This window comes from Semicossyphus pulcher, unplaced genomic scaffold, assembly GCF_022749685.1.
Source record: "Semicossyphus pulcher isolate SPU_LCO1_2020_fin unplaced genomic scaffold, fSemPul1.0.p SCAF_21, whole genome shotgun sequence".
In the NCBI taxonomy this organism is placed as follows: Eukaryota; Metazoa; Chordata; class Actinopteri; order Labriformes; family Labridae; genus Semicossyphus; species Semicossyphus pulcher.
The window spans coordinates 14,255,376-14,278,063 of record NW_027211695.1 but is presented as its reverse complement, the minus strand read 5'-3'; the positions used below and the strand labels follow the sequence as shown (position 1 = coordinate 14,278,063).

General features: G+C 38.2%; 1 protein-coding gene and 1 long non-coding RNA gene across 2 annotated transcripts; both read left to right on the top strand.

Moving 5' to 3' along the window:
• Positions 1 to 14,897: 14,897 nt before the first annotated feature.
• On the top strand, positions 14,898 to 15,262 carry LOC138600619 (uncharacterized). Its single transcript, XR_011308764.1, has 3 exons — positions 14,898 to 14,931; positions 15,065 to 15,103; positions 15,194 to 15,262. It is a non-coding gene; the product is annotated as an uncharacterized lncRNA (long non-coding RNA).
• A 2,331-nt stretch (positions 15,263 to 17,593) lies between these two features.
• LOC138600618 (enolase-phosphatase E1-like) lies at positions 17,594 to 22,264 on the top strand. The gene is made up of 6 exons (XM_069672073.1): positions 17,594 to 19,104; positions 20,008 to 20,118; positions 20,282 to 20,557; positions 20,960 to 21,076; positions 21,173 to 21,285; positions 21,374 to 22,264. The coding sequence occupies exons 1-4, from the start codon at positions 17,751 to 17,753 to the stop codon at positions 21,004 to 21,006; spliced, it is 1,788 nt and encodes a 595-aa protein (XP_069528174.1). The 5' UTR covers positions 17,594 to 17,750; the 3' UTR covers positions 21,007 to 21,076; positions 21,173 to 21,285; positions 21,374 to 22,264.
• The last annotated feature ends 424 nt before the right edge of the window (positions 22,265 to 22,688 follow it).

The window sequence follows — 22,688 nt, the reverse complement described above, 5'->3', positions numbered from 1 at the left end:
TCTAGTTGTTTCAATTGTTTTTTGTTCCATAGGTTTCCTGAATGGGGTGGTGAGATTGCACTTGGGCTCAGGTACATTTGTTAAATTGTGCAGACAATGTAGCGCTCCATTGATCTTTGACACTAGGTTGACATTGACTTTCATGTCCATTGCCTACTACAGGGCTGCAGGTAAAGATGCCAAGCCCTCCACCTCATTTTCTACGCAGAAAATCAGGCATGGAAGCAGCTCCTCCCGTTCCAAATCACCCAGCCCCTATCGCCAACATGGCGTGGAAGGTAAAAGGGACAAACGCAGAAGCCGATCACGTTCTCCACAGAGCTCCAGATACAATCACAGGTTTGTTCCACAGCCATTCTGATATTAGCATTAGCTAAAGATTCCAGAAGTATGTTCCCGCAGAACATTTAAAAAGTAACATACTGTTAGTCATTTAAGCTTATTTGTCAGTCACCCATTGAAAAATCTAGATTTGCTGTGAATTTCTACATTGTCAGTTAAAGTTGTATTTTCATCAGGTCTCGGTCTCGGTCTCGGTCTCGTTCTTGCTCTCCACGATATGACCGCCCAACCTCCTCCAGCTATCGGTCACGTTCAAGGAGCCGTGAGAGATGGTCCTCACCAAGGAGGAAGGACAAGAGACAATCATCTCCAAAGAAAGGTCGTAATAGTTGATCACCTCTGACGAGGCGTAACAAGAGAAGGTCGCCACCAAAGAGGGTTGGTGATAGACGTTCTCCATCATGGAGGAATAACAAGTCATGGTTGCCACCAAGGAAGGGTGATGAGAGAAGGCCATCACCAAGAAGGGTTGACAGTAGATCTCCTCTGAGCAGGAGCCATGAGAGACTATCACCCAGAGAGGGGTCATCCTCTCAACAAAAGAGGTCGAACAGTGCAGAGAGGCTGGCTAAAAAACTGCTGGAAACAACAGGTTTGGGAAATTGCAAATATAGAAAATCCTCCGTTTCTTATGCAAAGACTTTCTTTCTTATGTTAAATCATTTTTCTTCTGACTGAACATATTTAGGGAAACTAACGATGCATAAACCAAACTGGTTTATAGGTCTTGTAGATTCTATATTTTTTGCCATTTCGTGATCTGTTACTTTGATCACTTTAGCAGAATATGTTATTACTACTTTTCTTAATCTTTTGATAGAGTCTCATGAGACCTTTTTATTACATTATGCTGCTATTTTGTTTGACATTAATTTTGTCTTTGTCCCTCAAGCTGTCCAGTCGCTGTCAAATCAGTCCGACCTGGAGACTGTGGTTAAAACTCTGGCTCCTGCCTTATTGGCTGAGCTAGCCAAGATGTCATCCTCATCCACCGCCTCATCTTTCAAAGGAGCAAAGAAGTTGTCTTCTACCACCTCCTCCTCCTCCACAGCAGGGATGAAGGGGTGTACAATAATTCCCTTTAAATCAAAGCTTGGGCTGCAGAAGAGCGAGGCAAGTTGTTCCACAAAGACAATGGTTGGTTTGTGTGTGTGTGTTCACCAATGAAATTTAGCAAGTCTTTCCACTGTTACATAATGTCTCACTCCTTCTCCTCTGAGCATTGACTGGCCACTTAAAACACAGATGCTTTTTTTTTTCTTTTCAGTGGTCTTATTTGTTTTCTCTCCCTTTGCTCAGAGGGGTAAAGTGTCACCTCCAACCATGGTGAAACTGCAAGGCATAAGTAAGGATCTTTCTCATGATGATGTGTTCGCTGCGATGGAGCGCTTTGGAAAAACCAAGTCAGTGTTAATCTTTCGGCCCAAACTGGAGGTAAGCATAAAGAAAGTGAAGAAGTCTGTATGTGTTTTTGCTTCCCAAGCTTATATTGCATTTGGTAATATGCAAAATGTTGTTTTGTAGCTAAATATTTCTTTAATCATCGGTTGCTTTTCATTTAGCTCTTTTGTATGATTCTTTTATCCAAATAATCTATTTGAAATCAATAAGGGAATCAAACAGAAGTCTGAATCAAGACCTTAAACCACAAGTTGAAAACCATCAAATATTCACATTTGAGGAAGCTGAAAGCGTGCACCTTTCTTTACCTTCTTTATAAGTGATTGATTTTGTGTTTTCACACGTAGGCAAGCGTTTGTTTCGAGAACGAAGAAGACGCAAACAAATTGAAGAGCTTAAAGTCCCTCGATATAAAAGGAACGACAATCACTGTTGTCAAAAAACAGGTATTGGACTCTTTCTGTCTTATACTCTCAGTACCTGGGAAAGTACCTAATAACACATGTCTTAACCAAACAGATGGCCAAGACCATAAAAACAACAAAGTGGACTGCAAAGGGAGAAGTGAAATCAGCCATTGTAAAACAAAAACAGTCCTCAGGATCCAAGTCTCCGTCTCCAGAAAATTTTGAGTATAAAGAATCTGAAACTACAGAACAAGGATCTTTGGTGGTGCCGGAAGTGCAGCAACAGGCTGCAGGAAGCACAAATGAAGCTGCTGTGTATCCACTGATGCCAGGTGGAAGGGCTGCGACAAAAACAACACTAACAGGTATGTCTGAGACATTTTTTTAATCTTGTCAACAACTCTTATGGAAGAACCAAATTCGCATTTGTCATATTCATATTCAACATGATTTCAATTTAGACTTTATTTCTCAAATTGGTTGAATTTTTAGAAAAAGTTACTCAAACAGGAAGGAAAAGCGTTTGGTCTACTCATGAGACATATATTAATTATATTAAATATAGATTTTATTTGAACTGAAAACATTGAGTTTATGTAATATTGACTTTTCATTGCATTATTAACTCATCAATCTAACCTTTAATCCTAACATTAGAAGCAAAGCGTTCTGTCCACAGACTGTATAAAAAGATGGCCGACATGACAGCTCCCCAACAGTAAAGCCAACCCCTCTCTATCGCCCCCTGCTGACTGGCTGCAGTATAGCTCATAAAGCCCGCCTCCTCCATGTTAACAGATGGGACATGAGTCAAACTATAAAATCAAAATTCACGCCAAATAAATTTTTCTCAAACATGGTTTCTGTCTTAGAGTTAGTTCTTATTATGCTGATTTATGTCCAAGTGTTCATTTTTCTAACAAGTTTACTTTAAATTAGTTATTTGATGCTGTCAAAATGATGATTGACAGCTCTGTTGACTAATCCGGCTCCTGCAGCCAATCGGTTCCGGATTAGCAGAGTGGAGGACGCGTTGTCCATCTATATATACAGTCATTGGTTCTGTCCAACACAATTTTAAGGTAAATTTGGAGGCAAAATTCAATATAAGTTGTTTTTGTGGATTTATGTTAAGAGTCTGGTGCATTAAAAGTTATTGTGCTCTTATTAGCAGACAGCAAATAAGCCTGAGCAGAACACCATAGATGCTTACATACCCTCTACAGACAAAGAAACTGCACCGCTCTGACACGCTTATCTCGATTTTAAAATGTTCAAATGGCATCTTTGCTGTAGGCCTGCTGCTGTTAAACAGACACCCACAAACACATGAATGCGACTTGGGGATAGCCGCCGACCAGGCCGCGTCAACTACCCACATAGAGATCAGCAGATTTACAATACCCTCTATAACTGCTCTTCATGACTCGTGTCCAACTTCCCCCTCCCTTCCTGGTGAGCCTCCCTGTTCTATGCCAAAAGCTAGAGTCAGCCGTCTAAGATTCATTATGCTACCCGACCCTTGGTTTCTTCTAGGCCTAGAAAGCACTTGTTTATCAGCAGAGTGTATGAACTACCATAGTTTTAACACAAGGTGTATAGATTAACATAGTGAAAGAAAATATTATATAGGTGATTATATGTTTAACACAGATTAAGTGGACTTACATAATTTCTGGTGATGGAAAAAACATGTTTTTACAGCTGTGTCGACTGAGGTACCCTCATCTGTGAACACGAAACCAACAGCTGCAGCGGGGAGCGAGCGGCAACCTGCAGCATCTAAACACACTTCCTCTGCGGGCCACTGTCTGACTGTTGGGGAGATATTAGAGACGTACTTGTTGCCAGACAGAATTTGTAAGACATTAAAAGAAAGACTTTGTTGTTGAATGTCATTTCTCTTTTCTTTTTTTTTTTAAGTTTGCAATTTTGATCATTTTTTGTCTCTTTTACAGATGTCTATCCGGCCAACAGGTTGTCAGTAGGTGTCTTCAAATGAATTGCAATAAGCACTACAGTATTTACACATGTCATTTGGATATTGTTGTTTATTAAGGATCCCCATTAGCAGCACGCCAATGTGAGTGCTAATCTTCCTGGGGTCTTGGTTAGTTTAAGTAGGTTGGTTCTTGGTTTCAGTAGTGCTACACGCTAACTAAGTGTTCTGCAAAGTAGGCGGGTCCATCAGAACAAATGCTCATTCTAAGAAACATCAGGAGATTTATCTTTTTACATACTGTCGGCCATGAAAGGCTGGAATGCATGTGTTTGGTGCTGGTATGAATAGAGCAGCTTAGAGTCAACCAGGCAGCTTTATTTTGAGCAACCTGGAGCTTTTGCACATCTTTTTTGGTAGCAGATGACCAGATAACTGGGCAGCACTCAAGGTGAGACAAGACCAGTGTGTGTATAATTTGTTTCAGTAATATAATAAGTTTAACCAGGGTGGAGGAGGTGGTACTCTTACAAGAAAACAAGACCTACCTTCATTCTCCCCTCAGATGAGACACTAACAAGCATTAAAATGTAGTTAAATTACTGTAACTCTAACCAAAGGCAGTAACAGAGATGTGCTGATACCATTGTTCCCTTTCCAGTACAGATTCCTCTCTTCATTGATTTGCCTTCTTCACTTTTTCCAGCACATTCCTCCTGATTCTAAACAAGTCCTCATAAGTGGACTGCCGATATATTACAATGGCTGCTACACAGTGGATGATCTCGCCAATCAGCTCGTTCCATTTGGGTTTCAAAATCAAGAAGACGACCTCTACGTTATTCCTCAGATGAGCATGGTAGGCATCTGGTTACAAGTCTATGACAGTCCCATGTTTCTGCAGAAGGACAGAATCTGAGATCAATTTTATGAGTTTCAATAAAATAAAATGGATAGTTTTTTCTTTTTTTTCAATCATGCTTTTTATTGTTTTCAGAATGCATATAACAACCAAAGTAAGATGTAAAAACAGTAACAGATAGCAAGACAGTAAATGGCGAAAAAGAAAATATTCAAGAACAGGGAGAAAATAAATTCAGATTTATATATTATAATCAGATTCCTGTCGCCTATTCGTGCCCCTTGACCCCGCCCCCATGCTAATTCACCCACACAGGGTAGACATTGTGCAAACACTGTAATTAAAGTGTTTCAAGCCAATTTATAAAAGTGAATAAAACATGAAAGCAATGAATAAGTGACAAATAAAAAAATAAAGGTTTTAGCAAAGCTATTCAGAAGTCAGTATTGTATTTACTTCCACCCCTATAACCCGTAAATAGATAGATAATAATTTCTGTCTTTAAATGTTGTTAGGTTGCTTAGTTGTAATGCCTTCTTTTAATGCCTCCATGCCGGTGATAGCTGTAGCCAGAGATATCATGTTGTCTGTATTCAGCTAGTTCATCCATTCCTGTGATTGTAACACCAAGAGAACGACTGGAGGAAGTATGTTTACATTTGTCCAAGGTCCACTTGGACTCAAGAATGTTTGGATTTTGTTCAAAGTTTGAAGTCACTGTAGCGTCATGTTCTGGTGAACGAGATACCTAAGCAAAATGTGAAAGAAATGACTTCATATTTGGCACTAATTCCCACTTGTTTTTTTTTTAATGGACAAAGGCTGAAAGGTCAAGGTCACTATGACCCCTCAGAAAACGCAGTTACAAAATTTTTTACCTAAAGTTCAAAAGCCAGTTTCACGTTGACATCATAATGGGTTGGAATATCCCTTTGTTTCTGTCCCATTCTAGTTAGTGATATCTCCACAATGTTTAGAAGGAATAGCTTCCAATGTGGTACAAATGTCCACTTGGACTCAAGGATGAACTGGTCAGAGGTCAAGGTTAGAATGTCTTGACATCTGGTGAACAGGTAGACTTGAAATGCTATTGAAAAAGTACTTCAAACACGTAAAAATCATACTTTCTGTTGGTTTTCCTTTCAGGCCTTTGCCAGGATGCTATTTGTGAGAAATGTGGTATCCTTAATAAGGGCGTCTGCACATCATGGCATTTACGTCAAAGGGAACAGACTCCATATTCAAGTATTGTGCAACCGCTATATGCTGACACCGGTAAGCAAGTAAATCACACTGGTTCTGAATGCAGATCCAGATCCATGCAGCAAGAAAACTTACAGAACAGATTTGGGATTACTGTAGAAACTAATCTCTGTGGCAAAAAAAAGTTTTGGTTAAGCAAAATAATCTTTACAAATACACACCAAATCACTGACTTTTTATGTGCAATTTCAATCAGAAGAGGTAAAAAGCTAAAATTAGGCTATAAACAATCTGTACCACAACCTTATTAGTTTATTGTTGAAAGGCTGTAGTTTCATTAAGCCATATCTTCATGATTGGGGTGTTCACAGATGTATTTTATTTCACAGAACAAAACTTGAAAATCTTAATGTTATCAAAAACCATTTAAAAGTCTGTAATTTCATTAAGCCACTTATTAGCAAACACCTTTTGTCTTTTTTTAGATACATGCAAGCTTCAAACTTAATTGGGGTTTTACCGATGTATTTAAGTTGATGGAACAAAACATAGATGTACCATGTTTGGTGGGAGTCATTAAAAGCACCCCATATATCTGCAACCCCACAACAATAAACAACTTTAACTTTTTATTTTCTTAAACTCCAATTATTTTTGCTGCAAGAAGATGATGATTTTTGTAGTTTGAAGTGTTCAAAGACCTTTGTCTTCAACAATAATTGAAGATTATGTTTGAGGAAACTGGAGTGAAATGCTTTAACGGTTACAATACAAAGTGTTTTCTCTGCATGTTTGTCTTTTAACACCACCTCTCTGATGTTTCTGTTTTAGTATGTGTTTTATAGATTTCTGAAGAAGGTGATGAATTGTGTAAGTAATCAACACTAACACACACAGAATGTGTAAACTGCTTTATTGTTTTTTAAATAATCTGTGGTGGAAATCTGTAAATTCAGCACACTATAGGAGAGGAGTTTGTCTTTGTAAGTTTTGTTACAACCTTTGCAAACAGCAGACTCATGAGCAGAAGTGAAGAGTCTATGGCAAGCCTTTTTAACATTTAATCAGTAGCAGTAATAACAATTGTAGATACCAACAATTGCTTTTTGACTAGTTTGAATTCCAAGCCAAGATATCTATAATGTAATTTTGACTAGTTGCAATTCTGATGATGATCTCTATAATGTTTTATTGGTATCAACAATTCAATTTCTACTAGTGGCAATATCAATTGTTGATATCAACAACTCAATTCTTACTAGTAGCAAAGTTCATTGTAGATATCTACAATTGTTCTTACATTATAGATATCATAAATGGAATACTTGATATCAAAAATTCAAATTCTGACTAGTCAAAATTGATATGTCGCTGTGGAATTTTAACTTGTTAGAATGCGGTGTCAGATATCAACAATTGCATATTTGAAATGCAATTGTAGATATCTGAAATTACATTCTTACTAGTAACAATTATGTGTGAGACATCTACAATTCCCTTTGTAAATAGTCAGAATTTAATTTTAGATATCAAAAAACACATTTTCACTATTTAAAAACGTCATTGTAGATATCTTCAATGACTCCGAACATATCCAAAACTAATATGCAAATTAGGGCTACATATCCGAAACTAATATTCAAATTATGGCTACATATCCGAAACTAATATGCAAATTATGGCTACATATCCGAAACTAATATGCAAATTATGGCTACATATCTGAATCTAATATGCAAATGATGGCTACATATCCGAAACTAATATGCAAATTAGGGCTACACATCCGAAACTAATATGCAAATTAGGGCTACACATCCGAAACTAATATGCTAATTTCTGTGACTTCATACGGTGACCAATGGCTTTGTGGTATTTTAATGAGACGATGCTCACATATCCGGAATGGATTTCGGATATGTCGAATATATAAGAAATGCAATTGTTGATATCTGAAATGAGAAAATGCATTTCCAATAGTCACAATCATTTTTCAACATGTGGAAATTCAAGATATCTGTAATCCTTATTCTTACAAGTCAAAAAGGAATAACTGATATCTATAATTAAATTAAAGATATCTGTAAATCAGTTTTGACTACTCGAAATGTTATTTCTACATGTGAGAATATATTTGTTACATGTCAAAATTGTCTTAATCTTAAATGAAAATTTTAACAAGTAAAAATTTAATTGTGACTAGCCACACTGATTGAATGTTAAAAGGGCTTGCATCCTGGTGTTGAGAAAAACAACTCCTGGGTGAAGAACAGTGTGCCTTGTGTGCAGCTGTCAGATAAGAATATTCTGCTAAGGAGAAGTTACACATTACTGATACATTTTTCCATATTTTAAAGCTACAGTGTGCTTTTAAAAAACTTTAAGTAGAACTCTGTTCAGCTACATTGCAAAGTAAAACCTCCCCTCTTTTATTAACTTTTACAGAGCATCTTACTGTGTTAGTCTGACTTAAATAAAAATTATCACAATAAGATGGGAAAACCCATGAAGAACATTTCACAGAGTGAGGTCAGGTAGCTCAGAGAAGCTCTGACAGACTTTGGTTCTGTCACAAACTTCATGCCGCTCCTCAACAAGGTACAAACACACCCAGAGCAGCTGTTAAATTGTCTTTGAAAAAGACTTCCTGTCAGTCTCACCTGTCACCTCTGTGTGTACATGTTCTTGTGTATTCCAGCTGTTTGTGGAATTTGAGTCCATTGGAGATGCTTATCGGTTTGGAGGGTGGTACAGTCACCTGAATCATGCTCCAGGTCACAAAGTCGTCAGGCTGAGAAAACATTGTACGTCTATTATTGACATGATTACTTTACGCTACATGAGACATTGGCGTTTGTATAATCCTGTTTAAAATTGTTTCAATTTAAATCTATAATCGCTAGAGCTTATTTTGCCAAACTAACTTATCTTTGAGGTTTGACAGATTTGAGGGATTTAAAGACACTCCGTAAGAATGACATCACAAGAAGAAAAATAATACAAACGAAGGAGCTTTTTACATATTGCAAATGAAACATCAAAATACTATGATGGAATTAACAAAAATAAAATGATAGATAGAAAAAATAAAGTGATAAATTATCAAGTGGTTTGATTAAAACGGTCAATATTGGATGAAAGCATAGCCACATTTAATCATTTCCCCATCTTACTTTCATCATTTGTGACTTGATTGGGAACTTGTGAATTGGAAAATAGTGATAAATTATCACGATTAGATAATCACTACTGTCTATCATTCATCATTCACAACACCCAGCTGATCGTTTACAGGTTTACGGCAAGCATTTTTGTTACTTCCACCTAAAGTGTGAATAAAAAGCCACGTCCAGGGAATAGATCGAGTTTTAGGCTCTCGACTAGCAGGCCTAACCTGCCTGTGACATGAGCTTTTAGCCTGACATGACGATGGCAAATCCATAGAGGGAGGTGAGAGAATTTATCCTACAAAAACTTTGATTTTGCAGAAACTCATTATGACAAAGAAAAGGTCGAAATTTGAGTTGTCGCTGGGTGGGTGTGTGTTGTGTTTTTTAAGACTGAAGTAACAAAAATTGAATGGTGTACACATTAAATGTCAGTTGGGTGTTGTGAATGAATCAGGCAGCAGGCTATAGTGATTATTAAATCACTTTTCACCATTTAATTTTTCAATTCACATGCATTTTTATTGCCTTCAATTTTATCAATTATTGTTGTTACTTCCACCCTTGAGGCCACTTTCCTGAAATAATAAATGGCTATTTTTGTGATGTGAATGATAAATGATGAATTTAAGACGAGAAAAATAATGAAACAGTTTATCAAATTGTTTTTTCATTACCTCCGCTTTTATTATTTAATTGTGTCCCTCAAAAAGCACCTTTCCAACCAACAGCTGCAACTGTGAGCAATCAGCAACCTTCAGCATCTAAACCACCTTCCACTGCAGACGCCCGTCTGACGTTGGGGGAGAAGATGGAGAAGTACCTAAATAAAAAAACAATATGTGAGAAATCCAGGAAATAGAGTCTTTCACTTTGCAATAAATGTTTTTTTTTGTCAAGATCATTTTACAATCTGTGAAGAAAGGGTTTTTTTCTTGGGGGTTTTTTGCTTCTTCACAGTTTCCCTCAGGCGTACGGCTGGGACTTCACCAAAAGTAGGTTTCCTCAATTTTAGTTCTTAAATGTCTTTGTATGTGATTGCACACTTCTAAACCAAGTGCAATTCTTTTGACTGTCTATTGTGCTGCAGTTGGCTCTAGTTTGATACGTATCCAAGGAAAGATGGATAGGTTTTCGTCAAAAAGTCTGTTGAGCATATTTACAAAGAAAGTTGACATTTTTAGTATCTTATTAAGTATTTAGAAGTAATCATTTAATTAGCTTAATTCATTCATTTTAAACCGTTTATTCAGATCAAGGTCACGTTAAATCAATAAACATATTAATTGACATTATTGGTATTTACTGATGGAAGGTACTGAAAAAATGTGATAAATAATAATTTAAGTCCCACACTACAGGAGCTCCATTATAAACTAAATGTAAAAAAGAATGGCTGTTTGTAATTGAGTTGATGCTTATATGTAATCAATATAGTTTACAAGGGGTGTAAACACTGTTTATCAAAAGCACAATTTTTCTTAATGTTAAATTACAAGGTAACTTAAAATATTAGTTACCCCTCATGATTGTTTCCTTCTCTCAAACAGATGTTCATCTCTTGGCTGCCAGTGTATGGCAACGGCTGCTACACGGAGGACGACATTATCAAACTGCTCATCCCATTTGGGTATCAACACAAAGACCAAAACATCTATGTTGTTCCTCAGGCTCGAGTGGTAGGCAGCATTTCATCACATTTGTGCCTTTTCTAAATTCAAGAAGAGTTATGCGGCATTTTAATGTTTTTCTAAGCTTTTTGTGACTTAAGTACACTTCCCTTGCTGTTTTATCATGCGATGATTGCACTCTTATTTTTATCTATTTGTTGCCTTTTTGAGACTTACAAGATTGATTTTACCTACGTACTATGTAGATGTGAAAAGCCTATTGAAAAGGTGCTTAAAACATGTGGATAACAGTGGGGATGTGTTTCTGTTTATTTTCTCAGGCCTTCGTCCAGATGCCGACAACAGGAAGTGTGCATGAAATATTACACCGCATCAAAGGGAATCCCGTTACTCTGAAAGGGTCTAAACCCAATTTCCATTCTTTGGACAACAGAATTTCACTGACACCAGTAAACATTTCCATGACACTGTTTGGATTGAAAGATTTTTTTATAGTTTAATAATATATCCAAGAACATTTTAACACTGCCTACTCTGATGTTTCTGTTTTAGTTCAGGTTTTATTTATCCCTGATGAAGCGGTTACAGTTTGTAAGTAAAACACACGCATACACAATTCCTCCTCATTTGTAAACTGCTCTCCTTGGTTTAAGTAATTCAACCTGAAACTAGGTTCATAACTTTGCGTATTTAGATACATTACAAAAACAAAACACCTTTTTGCTCACATCTGAGGAGGCATCTGCAACTGCTTCATTAATTCCTAAAAATATATTCAACTTGATAAAATCTGGACACTTTGAACAGATGAACATTGAGGGAGTACAGAAAGTCCATTGAAGATATTGTCTTTTACTTTGAAAAACTTCAAAATTAATTTATCAATCAATCAGTCAGACTTTATTTGTATAGCACTTTTCATACAACAGTAATGCAACACAAAGTGCTTTACATAGACAAAAAATGAATTAAACAATATAATCACCCCCACCCACCAATCCATTGCAAAGGACGATGTACTAATAAAATAAAGGTTTCCTTAAAATAGTGAACGGACGATCTGAGGAAACATTATCATGTATTTGTAATGACAAAACCAGTAAAAATCAGTCAAATGTTGACTAAATGACTAAAAAGGTTTTAAACACTTAAGGATAATCAAGAATAATAAAATAGAATTTAACAATAGAAAAATCAACAAAACAGACTAAAATCTAACAGGTAATAAATAAAGTTACATAAGATAAAATACAATTTAATTAAGAGCCAGACTAAAATTGTAGGTCTTGATTTATTGCCACTGTTCATTGCTGCCATGCACAACTCTGTCCTCTGTTTAACTAATGGTTTGGATGTGCACTTCCTGTTCTTTATTCAGGGTGTGGTGCACAGAGATAGTGTGATCTTCATCACAAACATTTCACCGAGTGAGACCAGGGAACTCAGAGAGGCTTTGAAAAAAATTGGCTCGGTCAAGAACTTCCTGCCTCTCCTCAACAAGGTAGAAACGCACACATACAATTACACTGTTTAGGTCGATATGAAAAAAACGTACCAAAACTTCTTGTTGGTGTAACCGGTCATGTATGTGTCTGCGTGTGTGTTTCAGGTATTTGTCGAGTTCCACACCACTCGCAATGCTGATCGGCTTGGAGTTTGGTACAGTCTCCTGAAACAACCACCTGGCCACAAAATCCAGAGGATGGAAATACCATACAGCACTTCATCGCCTCGTAAGTTTGTTTGAGGAAATAAAAAATATTGTACACATAAAATTAGTTTAGCTATTTTATGATTATGTCTCAATCTTTGTTTTAACCAACCTTATACTGATCCCTCCTGAATATTTTCATCAATAAAAATTCAGTACTTGGTGTCTGTATATTGAATAAATTGTATGATGGAAAATTTCACAACACTATGCCGCATTGATTTTTCCCCACCCCTTTTATGTGATCAGGTCCTGTGTAAAACAAGATGTAGGCATGTCTCCGGTAGCAGTGTCGACACCAGTTACGCAGCTATTTAACTTCTAGAGCTCAAGTAATAGTTGCAGGTGATGTTAAGTCGCCCTCTAAGGTTGTCAGCCAAGGAGTTCCCCAGGGTTCTATCCTGGGGCCACTTCTATTTACATTGTACATATGATATCATATTACATATGATATATATATATATATGAGATTTGAAATTGGGGTGTTAATCCTTATGCTGATGACACAGCATTTTACTTCTCTGTACTTTCAAAAAGTCAAGCTCTTGTGCAGTTAGAGACTGCTTTTAACGCCATCCAACAAGCTCTGGCTTTTCTCAAACTAATGCTGAACCCCAGAAAAAGTATAGGATATTTTAAAGATAGAACATTGAACCTGTTGATGCTACTTTGTCCACATTAAACACTCTAGACATTGATTGTGTCTAACAGTTCAAGTACTTGAGTTGGTACTTCTGTCTGGATCAGGGTCTGTCCTTGAGGTAACACATTGGAAATTTAATTGGCAGACTTGCTTGCATCAGAATTTTTTTTTTTAATTACCATAAATATGGCTAAAATATAATGACTAACCTTACAAACTGATAATGACTACAGAATAAAGTGGCATTAATCACAGCTTGTATTTTGTGTTTGAAGTACCAGCACTTCCGGAGAACGCTCTGCCAGACAGCAAGGATGTAATTGAAGGGGCAACTATCCCATTAGTAAAAGTTGGCATTCCACATGGCAGCACTTCACCATTTTGGATCAGTTTGAGAAATAGTCCCTTTGTGTTCCCCTCCATTTCTCCATGGTTCATCATCCCAGGTAAGAGAGAGATTATTTTTTCTGTCTTTATCATCCTGACAAGTTTCATACTGCAAAATTTACCCTGTAAACTTATTCAGTGAGGTGTGTCATTGCTCGCTTTTACCTCCTAGAGTACCAGACTGTCAAGGGCATGGATGACATTGAGGTAAGCTGGATTCTCACCTTAACTTTGTGACCAGTTTCATGTTCCTATTTTTGTTTCAGTAGCACTTTTCAAGTTACAAATTTTGCTGCATGTGACATTTACTAGCCAAAGGTAAACTTATGTGTCGTACAACTGCTGTAAACAACAGCGCCAACAAATTTGGAACGATGTTCGAGTGCTGCTTGGACGGAGACAGGCAGAAGCGCAGAAGTTAGCGACGGAGCATAGCATTGCACCGGAAAGAGGGCAGAGATTAGCGTGTCGACACGGGTCTTGTGTTCCCATCAATGTCGATCGGAGCCGAGGCTATAATTACCCAGGTCTACTGCAGTCATTTGATCCGCATCTGAATGCTGATTGTAGCCTTTCCCACTAAGCAAAAAAGCTGGGTGTTAGCAGGTTTTTGAACAGTGGGTAAGCGGCTTTTGTAGCATTTAACAGAATTAAACCTTGAGGACTCTGACTTGGACTTGGACTCAGACTCAGGTAATGGTCACCGGACTTGGTTAATGGGGACTCGACTCGAACACTGGGGAATTGAGACTCGACTCAATAAATGCGATAAGTAATAACACATAAATTAAACCTTGGGCTTTGACTGTTGTACTTTGTAGAAAGCCAGTGGTCATGGTTTGAAGTGCCCTACAATCATGCTGACTGGTTTGCCTGGAGGAAATTATAAGCATGAGGATGTGGCAAATCTGGTGTGGCCATACTTCCCCAAAAAGAACCTTCACTCCCTGTACTACAACGTGACAGTCTTACCACTGCAGAGGAGGGTAAGAAGTAAACTACAGTAGACTATTACAGGCACAAATATTATTGGAATCCCATTTTATAAATCATTACATTGATTTGAACATTGTTTTTCCCATCTTGCCTCTCTGCTCCACCAGGCCTTTTTGTTCTTCCCTGATTGGACTACGTGCTGCAATTTTGTCCAAGATCACATCAAAAAATCTTATTCTCTCAGAGGAGACATGATCAGTGTCCACTTTGTCTTGCAACCCATGTATCCTGAATCCACTGAGGTATGAACACTTGGAAAAGTGGAACGATTTGCCAGGAATTAATAACAACTGATGATGTAGATGATGTTTAAAATGCAGATCTACTTTAGTGTGTGTCTCGACAGCCTCTGTAACAATCTGAATCTTTCCGCAGGAGATGATGTACAAAAGCCTGATGAAGTGGAGCAACGCTGTGAGTCATGAATCTCTTCTGTAATTAATGTATCCGGTGAAAGCATCGACCTTTGGATCTCTTATCCACCAACCGTTTCTTTCTCTTCAGGGAGTTCCTGATCCAAACTCTCTGGAGGAGCGGTTGCTGATCGTGGAGATTTCTGAGGTGTCTGTGAAAATCATCATGTTGGTCATAGAAATGGTGACGTCCATCACGACATTTGTCAACTTTCTGCCACTCGCCAACAGGGTAAAACACAAACATCTCAGATTCAAGTTTTGAGAGTCATTATGTTTCTGTCATAAATTTTGTTTTATTTACTTTATTTTAAGCCACTGGAACCCCAAATAGCCCCTTACTGTAATATATGTAGTGCCTTACACACAAAAAATAGATAAAATAATTCCATTCAAATATTTTCATATTGTCCGTTTCTGTACACTTTCCTGTGATTGGGTTTGAAACTGGCATGGTTGAACTTGGTAATGTTAAATGTGTATGCTAACTGCTCACTGGGATATAGATTGGAAAGCATTTTGTAACTCAACATTCAGTGACTGAAAAATATTTTTTTCTAATTTTTTACTCGGTTTTCTAAAAGTAACAAAAGTTTATTTCCACTAAGATTCAATGGATTTCTAATGCTTGTTGCTGTTTTCTCTCTGTTGCTTGCTTGTCACTTTCATCTCCCCTCCCTCTGTCTTCTCACTCTTTGTCCACGACTGCCGTTCTACCACAGATATGCATCGAGATGACCGACTCCAACAGTGTAATGCAGGTGGTAGAGAAATGCAACGGTTTGTCCTCCAGCTCTTTTACAGAGGACCCAGCTTGGTATGCATGTCTTTTTAAAAGTTCATGGTATGAAATGGGGTTGTAATAGGTTTTAGAATTACTCTGTGTTTAAGGAGTTTTAATGAAAACAGATTGCCTCTTTATCTGTTGACTTCATTCCTTAAACCACCTTAATCCCAACACCTTAACTGAGCATGTCCTAATTTTTCTCTCTTCAGGGGGAAAGTCAAGAAAGTTGAGCCGTAAGTATATATCACTGTGTAATTGAAATTTGTCAGGTTAAGGGAGAGACTATGCATTTTTCAGTTGCCAAGGCATGACAAAGATCTTTGTGATGATTGCAATTTTATGTGATAGCCAGGGTTTGCTAGTAGCTAGATTTATGTTTTCATCCACAAGTCTTTGACTATATTATATTTGAACGTTTTCAGGAAAATATGTTTTTTTTTTATATGAAACTTTTAACTTACTGACCTATATTTGGCAAAAACCTGTGCTGTCTTTGGGAAATAACAGTACTTTTGTTCTAAATTTCAGCGTAAAGAGCCTCAAACAACGCCTACAAGATTCTGCTGAATTCAGAATTTCAGTTGGCCAACACAGACTTGTTCAAGAAAGCAGGTCTCAGAGTGAAGAGAAGGAGGTGAGGCCTGGCTTTAAAGTTCACACATTTACGATTTCTGAAAATCTCTTATAACAAATCTCACTTGAAGATGGAAAACTAGTAAATAATGTTTTTGTACTATCTCTTTGCAGCATTTTCTCTAACTGAAAATACTAACTAGAGCAACAAATGTATATTAATCTAATGTGGAAAATAGTCCCATGAAAATACTTACTAAGTGTTATGAATAGGCTACTTCATTCAGTGTTTCAGTGATTGATTTTTCTTTGTCCAGGGTCAGGATAATTTTACAGATGATAACGTCTCATCAGACACCTATCTTTTTGAAGAACAAAATGTCAACTCATCTCAACCCACTAATTCCCCTCCCAAACCTTCATCCCCTTCCTGTGCCGATAAGGCCTCCTCTTCTCCTCCAGTGTCGACTGATTCTCCTTCCTCCCCTGGTCATAAAAGACAACAGAGTAGTACAAAATCTCCACCCAAATCATCAGATGCATCTGCTGGTAGAGACCGCTCGTCCTCCCCTGTGCATGAAAGGGAAAAGAATACTGCAGAAACCTCACTGGAGACTCATCCAGAGCAGCTTGGAGATGAAGCAAGAGACACAAACAGTGCAGTGGCAAAGTCTGATCACAATGTTTCGGCAGAGGGCCCGACTGCAAAATCTGATGAGTCAGAGGCAAAAATAGAAACAGAAGAGATGCATCCACCTGAACAGGGACGTGGATCAGAGTCAAGCCAGGCCCAGAGTCTGGACAGTGATTCAAATGTCAAAACACTCAAAGACCAGGAGAAAAGCACAGAGGAGGGGAAAGAAGATGACAAACATGTAGAGGTGGAGATTGACTGTGGTAGTTGCCTCAATTCATCCAACGATCAAACAGATGAGCAGATGGAAGATGGGGGACAAAAAGGAAGCTGTGAAACCCAGATTACTGGACCTGTAGGAGGCCAGGTCTTGGACAGTGTGGAAGAGGAAGACAAAGCCCGCCCTGAGGAGCATAGTGATATGGTTATGGAAGATTCTCTCCAGGTGCTGGACAGTGCCAACAAAGATCAAGCAGCTACAGGTCAAGAAGGCCGTGCGTAGTCCAAGTGGACAGTTCCCCAGGAAAGCAGCTGTCTGAGGAAGATGCATTTCCAATATTTAAACAATCTGAAGATACACCTTTAATTAAAGATGGAGTAGGAAATGAACAACGGACAAATAATGAAGATAATTGTGTAATAAAAGTGTTAGATATGAATAGCAAACAAGCTCAAAACAGAAAGGTCGTCAAAGACAAAATGCTTTCAGGGGAATTTTGCAACGCCTCCAAAGATGCAGAAAATCTTCAGAGGCGAAACCCAAATGAAGACCAGTCTCTTCAAGAAGGTGAAATCGAAGACTCCGACAGTGATGGTACTGAACAAGAAGCCTTTGAGATATTGGATTCAAGAGATGATCAGACTGAAACAGAAGATGTCAGCCAAAAACTTGCAACTTCCAGTGCACAGATATCAAAAGAAGATGAAAGACCTCTCGAGGAAGAGGAAGACAAACATCAGGTAATCGATTCTCTGGAAGATCAGCCAACAACAACTGAGACAGAGTCAGAGACTGACAAGGGTAGAATAAGGACCAAGAAAGGGGAGGCCACTGCTAGTAAATGTGATAGACCTTCAAGGAGAAGCGGCCCCAAAAGCAAAGTATCCGTGAGTGAAGAGAAAGAGAAATCGCCCAAGAAACAAGATAGGACAGTTAAAAAATATGAGACATGGACAAAGATGGATACCATTGCAGACAAAGAAGTCACAGAGGAGTCTGGGTGTAAGATAGTAGATTCCGTTGAAGAGGAATCAGTTGAAGATGCTGCCACTAGAGAATGGTCTGGTAGAAGAAGAAGCACAAGAGGAAAGAAAGAGGACAGAGTCAACATAAATCTCACAGAAGCATCTGAAAAACCTGAGGAGGTTACATATGAGATTATAGACTCTGTGGAGAACGAAACAGCCAATGATGAACCAACCGTCACAAGAAGATCATCTGACATTCTTAAAGAGCAAACATCACCAATCATATCCACAAGTGATACAGTCATACTTGAAAGGGAGAACAAACAGAAATCACCTGAGAATGAGAAGGAGGATTACCCTGACGACATAGCCGAGGAGAAAGAACTGAGGAAGCATCAAGCCACAACAAAAGAGACGCAGTTCCCAAAGGAACAGGAAACAAGGAAGACCAGGGAGAGGGCGCAAAGGAGCCAGAGGAGTAGCAGCAAAGGAGAAGGTGATAGAGGAGAGAAGAAAAGGATGAGTGAAGATGGGAAGGTGGTCTTCGATACGGAAGAGCTGGTGACTCTGGACACTGTAGGGGCAGATGAGGCAGTGAGACAACAATGGGAAGAAGAGGTAACAGAGGGAGAGGTGCAAGAACTCGTCAGTCTGGATGAGTTTGTAGAAGAAGAGCCGGAGGGAAAGGCCGAGCAAAGCAAGCTGGAGACCCCTCCTCTCAGCCAGGAGGAAGTTGGCGATGATGACGAAGACAAGCCTGAGAAGGAACAAGCTCAGAAAACTTTAAGATCTGGAAAACGCAAACATGATGATGACACAGGTAACTGTTATTCTGAGAAAGCATCTTTAAGGCCATGTCTACACGTACACGGGTATTTTTCAAAACGTACCCTTCTCTGCGTTTTGGCCTTTCGTCCGCACACAAACGCCACTTTAGGTTACTGAAAATGGATCTTTTGTAAACCTCCGGCCGGGGTAGAGACTTTTAGAAACTCCGTTTCCGCGGAGACATGTAGGTGGCATTAAGGGCGTTTTTGGCTCGTGACATCAGGCTGTGCACAGTTATCTCCTTTTACTTTTTACATGTTTACACATATATGTGCAGTTACTTGTGTACTACATTGAGGAACAGAGGCGTCAGGATAGATTTTTTTCAGACTTTTGATTGGCCGTGATTCTTCTCCTTCTTTGCATCACCGGGTTATATCGCCGCCTGTTGGTGTGGCATTCACATGACAGCGTTCCGGTTGTGTTTTTGCGTTTTCGTTTCGACAGGGATTTTTATATAACCGTGCTTGTGTGGACGGGGATTTTTTTTGGAAACGAAGGAGGCAAAAACTCATTCAATAACACCCATGTATGTGTAGACATGGCAAGTATATGAATACAATTATGTTTCCAGTTTTCCCACAAAATAACTTTTAACTCATCTCACTAAAGTACTTTGTGGTTTCAAGCTATCTGAGATACTTCGTCTGACGTAAGCAGAAAAGCACACATGAAGTGATAATTTTAACAGTTGCTCCGCTCCATAAAGTTTTCTCTCAGCCTTGTGTGCTTTAAAATATCTTGGATCTTCTGGTTGTAAGAGCTGTTTGATTAAAGTAAAAGGATTTACACATTTTGACATTTAAAGCTTGAAAGCTTAAAAAAACTTTTTTTTAATCTGCTCCCCTGTTCTGTCCTCTGCTCCTAATGTTTTGATTGATTTGTCTTGTTTTAGAGGGAAGTATGAACTTTGTGATATTAGACGAGGTGAAAGACGAGGAGAAAAGGGAAGCTTCAAAACCCAGGACTAGAGGACGTCCTAGGAAGAAAGCTAGACAGACCCCTGGTAACACACAAACACACACCAAAAATCTTATCTCTACACTCTCAGAGAAACAAAAGTGCATTTTTTTTCATAAAGCATTGTTATCTTAAATGGAGCTTGAAAACATTCATCTCTGCACTTTTCATCGTTGTTCATTTAACAACAACGCTGTCTTTTACAACAGTAAGAAAATCTACCAGGGGGAAGAATGTGAGTTCACAAGAAGAGAGAGAAAAAGAAAACGAATCAACTGATGAAGTGCCTCCTACTCCACGTGAAGCCTCCTTATTGGACAAAAGTCAGTCTAAGCCGGAGATCCAGGAGATCGCAGAGGTGGAAGCAGCGAGCCCAGTTGACATTGATGCTGCCTTTGCTGGGCAAGAGCAGCAGCCGGAGAACAAAACACTGGAGGGATGTGTGGAGGAAGAAGAGGAAGGAAGGAGCAGGGCGGACATTAAAGGTACAGAGTGTTGGCGAGTATTTTGGACCAATAAAACTACATCTGTCAGAAAATTCTCTCCAAAGTGGATGAAATTGTTGAAACTTTTATTTTACTTTGAGGGCTTCAAAGAAAGATTATGCCATTATTTAGCAATTTGTTTAGTCAAACATGAAAATTAAATGTAATTTCTTTCAAAGTTTCTTAATCCCCTAATTACATTTTTCATCACAAAAAAATTAAATCAGAGAAGCTGGATCTGTTTTTTTTTTCTTGTTATGACTCAACTGATAAGGGACTGATTAAATGATAAATAATTTCTGCTTCTCTTGCACCAGAAGCAAAACAGCTATTTTCAAGCATCAAAGTATGATTGCCAAGTTTAAAATAATTGATTGATAATTCTTTCCCTCTGTTTTTTAGTTGTGAGTAAACAGAGGAAGGAGTCTGTTGGACCTGAAGCAAAGTGATCTCGCTCTCAGTCTCCGTCTGTACCTGCCGACGTCAAACTGCCAGCAAGTCAACCCGACAACTCCCTCAGTGAGTCACGCTAAAACTTAATTTTAAAACAACATGGGATGCAAATAGTTGGTCACATTTTTCCCACTGTTGAACTTTCACTGTATCCTTCTACAGGTAAAGATTTTATGGTGCCGGGATTTTTCTGTAATCTTTGCTCTATTTTTAACCCGGATGAGACTGCCAGGGAGCTCCACTGCAGCAGCCAGAAACACATCAACAACCTGCAGGTACATACAAACACACACACAAAATTTAAACAAACTACAACACACACTTGGACTCACATGGTTTGTGTTTTCTTACCTCTTTTTTTAGAAACATTATCAAAAGCTTCAACAGAAATCATCAAGTTCAACACAAAGTTGACAAGGCTCTGATCAGAGTGATTTCGACGACTTCAGCTGAATTTTAAGATTTATTTTTGTTCAAAATGTGAAAAAGAAAATGATTTTTACTCGCACAGTTATTGTGCCTCGCTCTGCTTTACAGTTGCAGCATTTTGTTGCACCACTTGTGTTCTGGAACAGAACAGACAGGAACTGAGTTTCAGCATAAAATGTCGGAGTTTATACTTTTAAAAAGGTTCTACGTGACGTCTTTTACTCAGCTAAATGACTACAATTTCTTTTAATATGACGTCATATGAAGCCAGTGTAATCAAAGGAAGATTGTTCGCAGGTTAATGTGTTTCTTGTTTTTTATTTTCATTTGAGTGGAAATGCTGGAAACTGTGAGCATAATATTAAAATGTTATGGGCATGGCTTATACTACAAAAAAAACCATTTGCACTTGCACAAATTGCTTATTTGCTGTTGGACAAACCCTATGAAAACATTTTGACTTAGCAACTGTGAAGATGTTTTCTTACTGTTTCTAATTTTGGAGAGATTCATTTCAACTATTACTGTTTTAATTTATTTAGGAAAATGAATCTGAAATGCCATCTGATGTATGTCCATTAGGTCAAAAGGGTCTGCTTATTGAAATTGTAATGTTTTAACGTATGCTACCATTTACAGTATATAAAAGAAAACATATGTTATAAAAAATAAGTCAGATAACATGTAGTGTGAAAGACAAGGTATTTGACAATCTGACAGTTTCCTGTAATGAACTTACAAATCCTGTGAAGTGAAAGGTCCCAATTTTCACGAGATGTGTTGGTTCCATTTGTTTAAACAAAGGTCACATGTTTTACTTCTGTACAGCTTTCTTTGTTCTATTGCTGTTGAATTGTTGAACGAATAAAAACCTGCAAATTACACTACACTACTGATTTCAGACCATATATTCTTGTGTTGTGTACTATAACTTCAATAAGTTCAGTTCACTATTTGAACTGTTACAGGATAAGGTTTGACATCGTTACATATTCACCAACAGAGGACCTGCCAGTAAACAGGACGTTTTTGAGGTCCCTTCTTGGACATTCTTTAAATCACTCTAAAATCATGTCAAAAGCACTCAGGTGAAGTTTAACCATTTTCGCAAAATAGGCACCTATACAGGTGTGTGAATGTTAAAGACCATGCTTGACAGTCTTCTGTCAGGCTGGAGATGTCAAAGAGCAGTAGTGCTGTGTGTGTGTGTATTTGTTGTAAACTTACTTGTCAACCTATCTAACAGGGA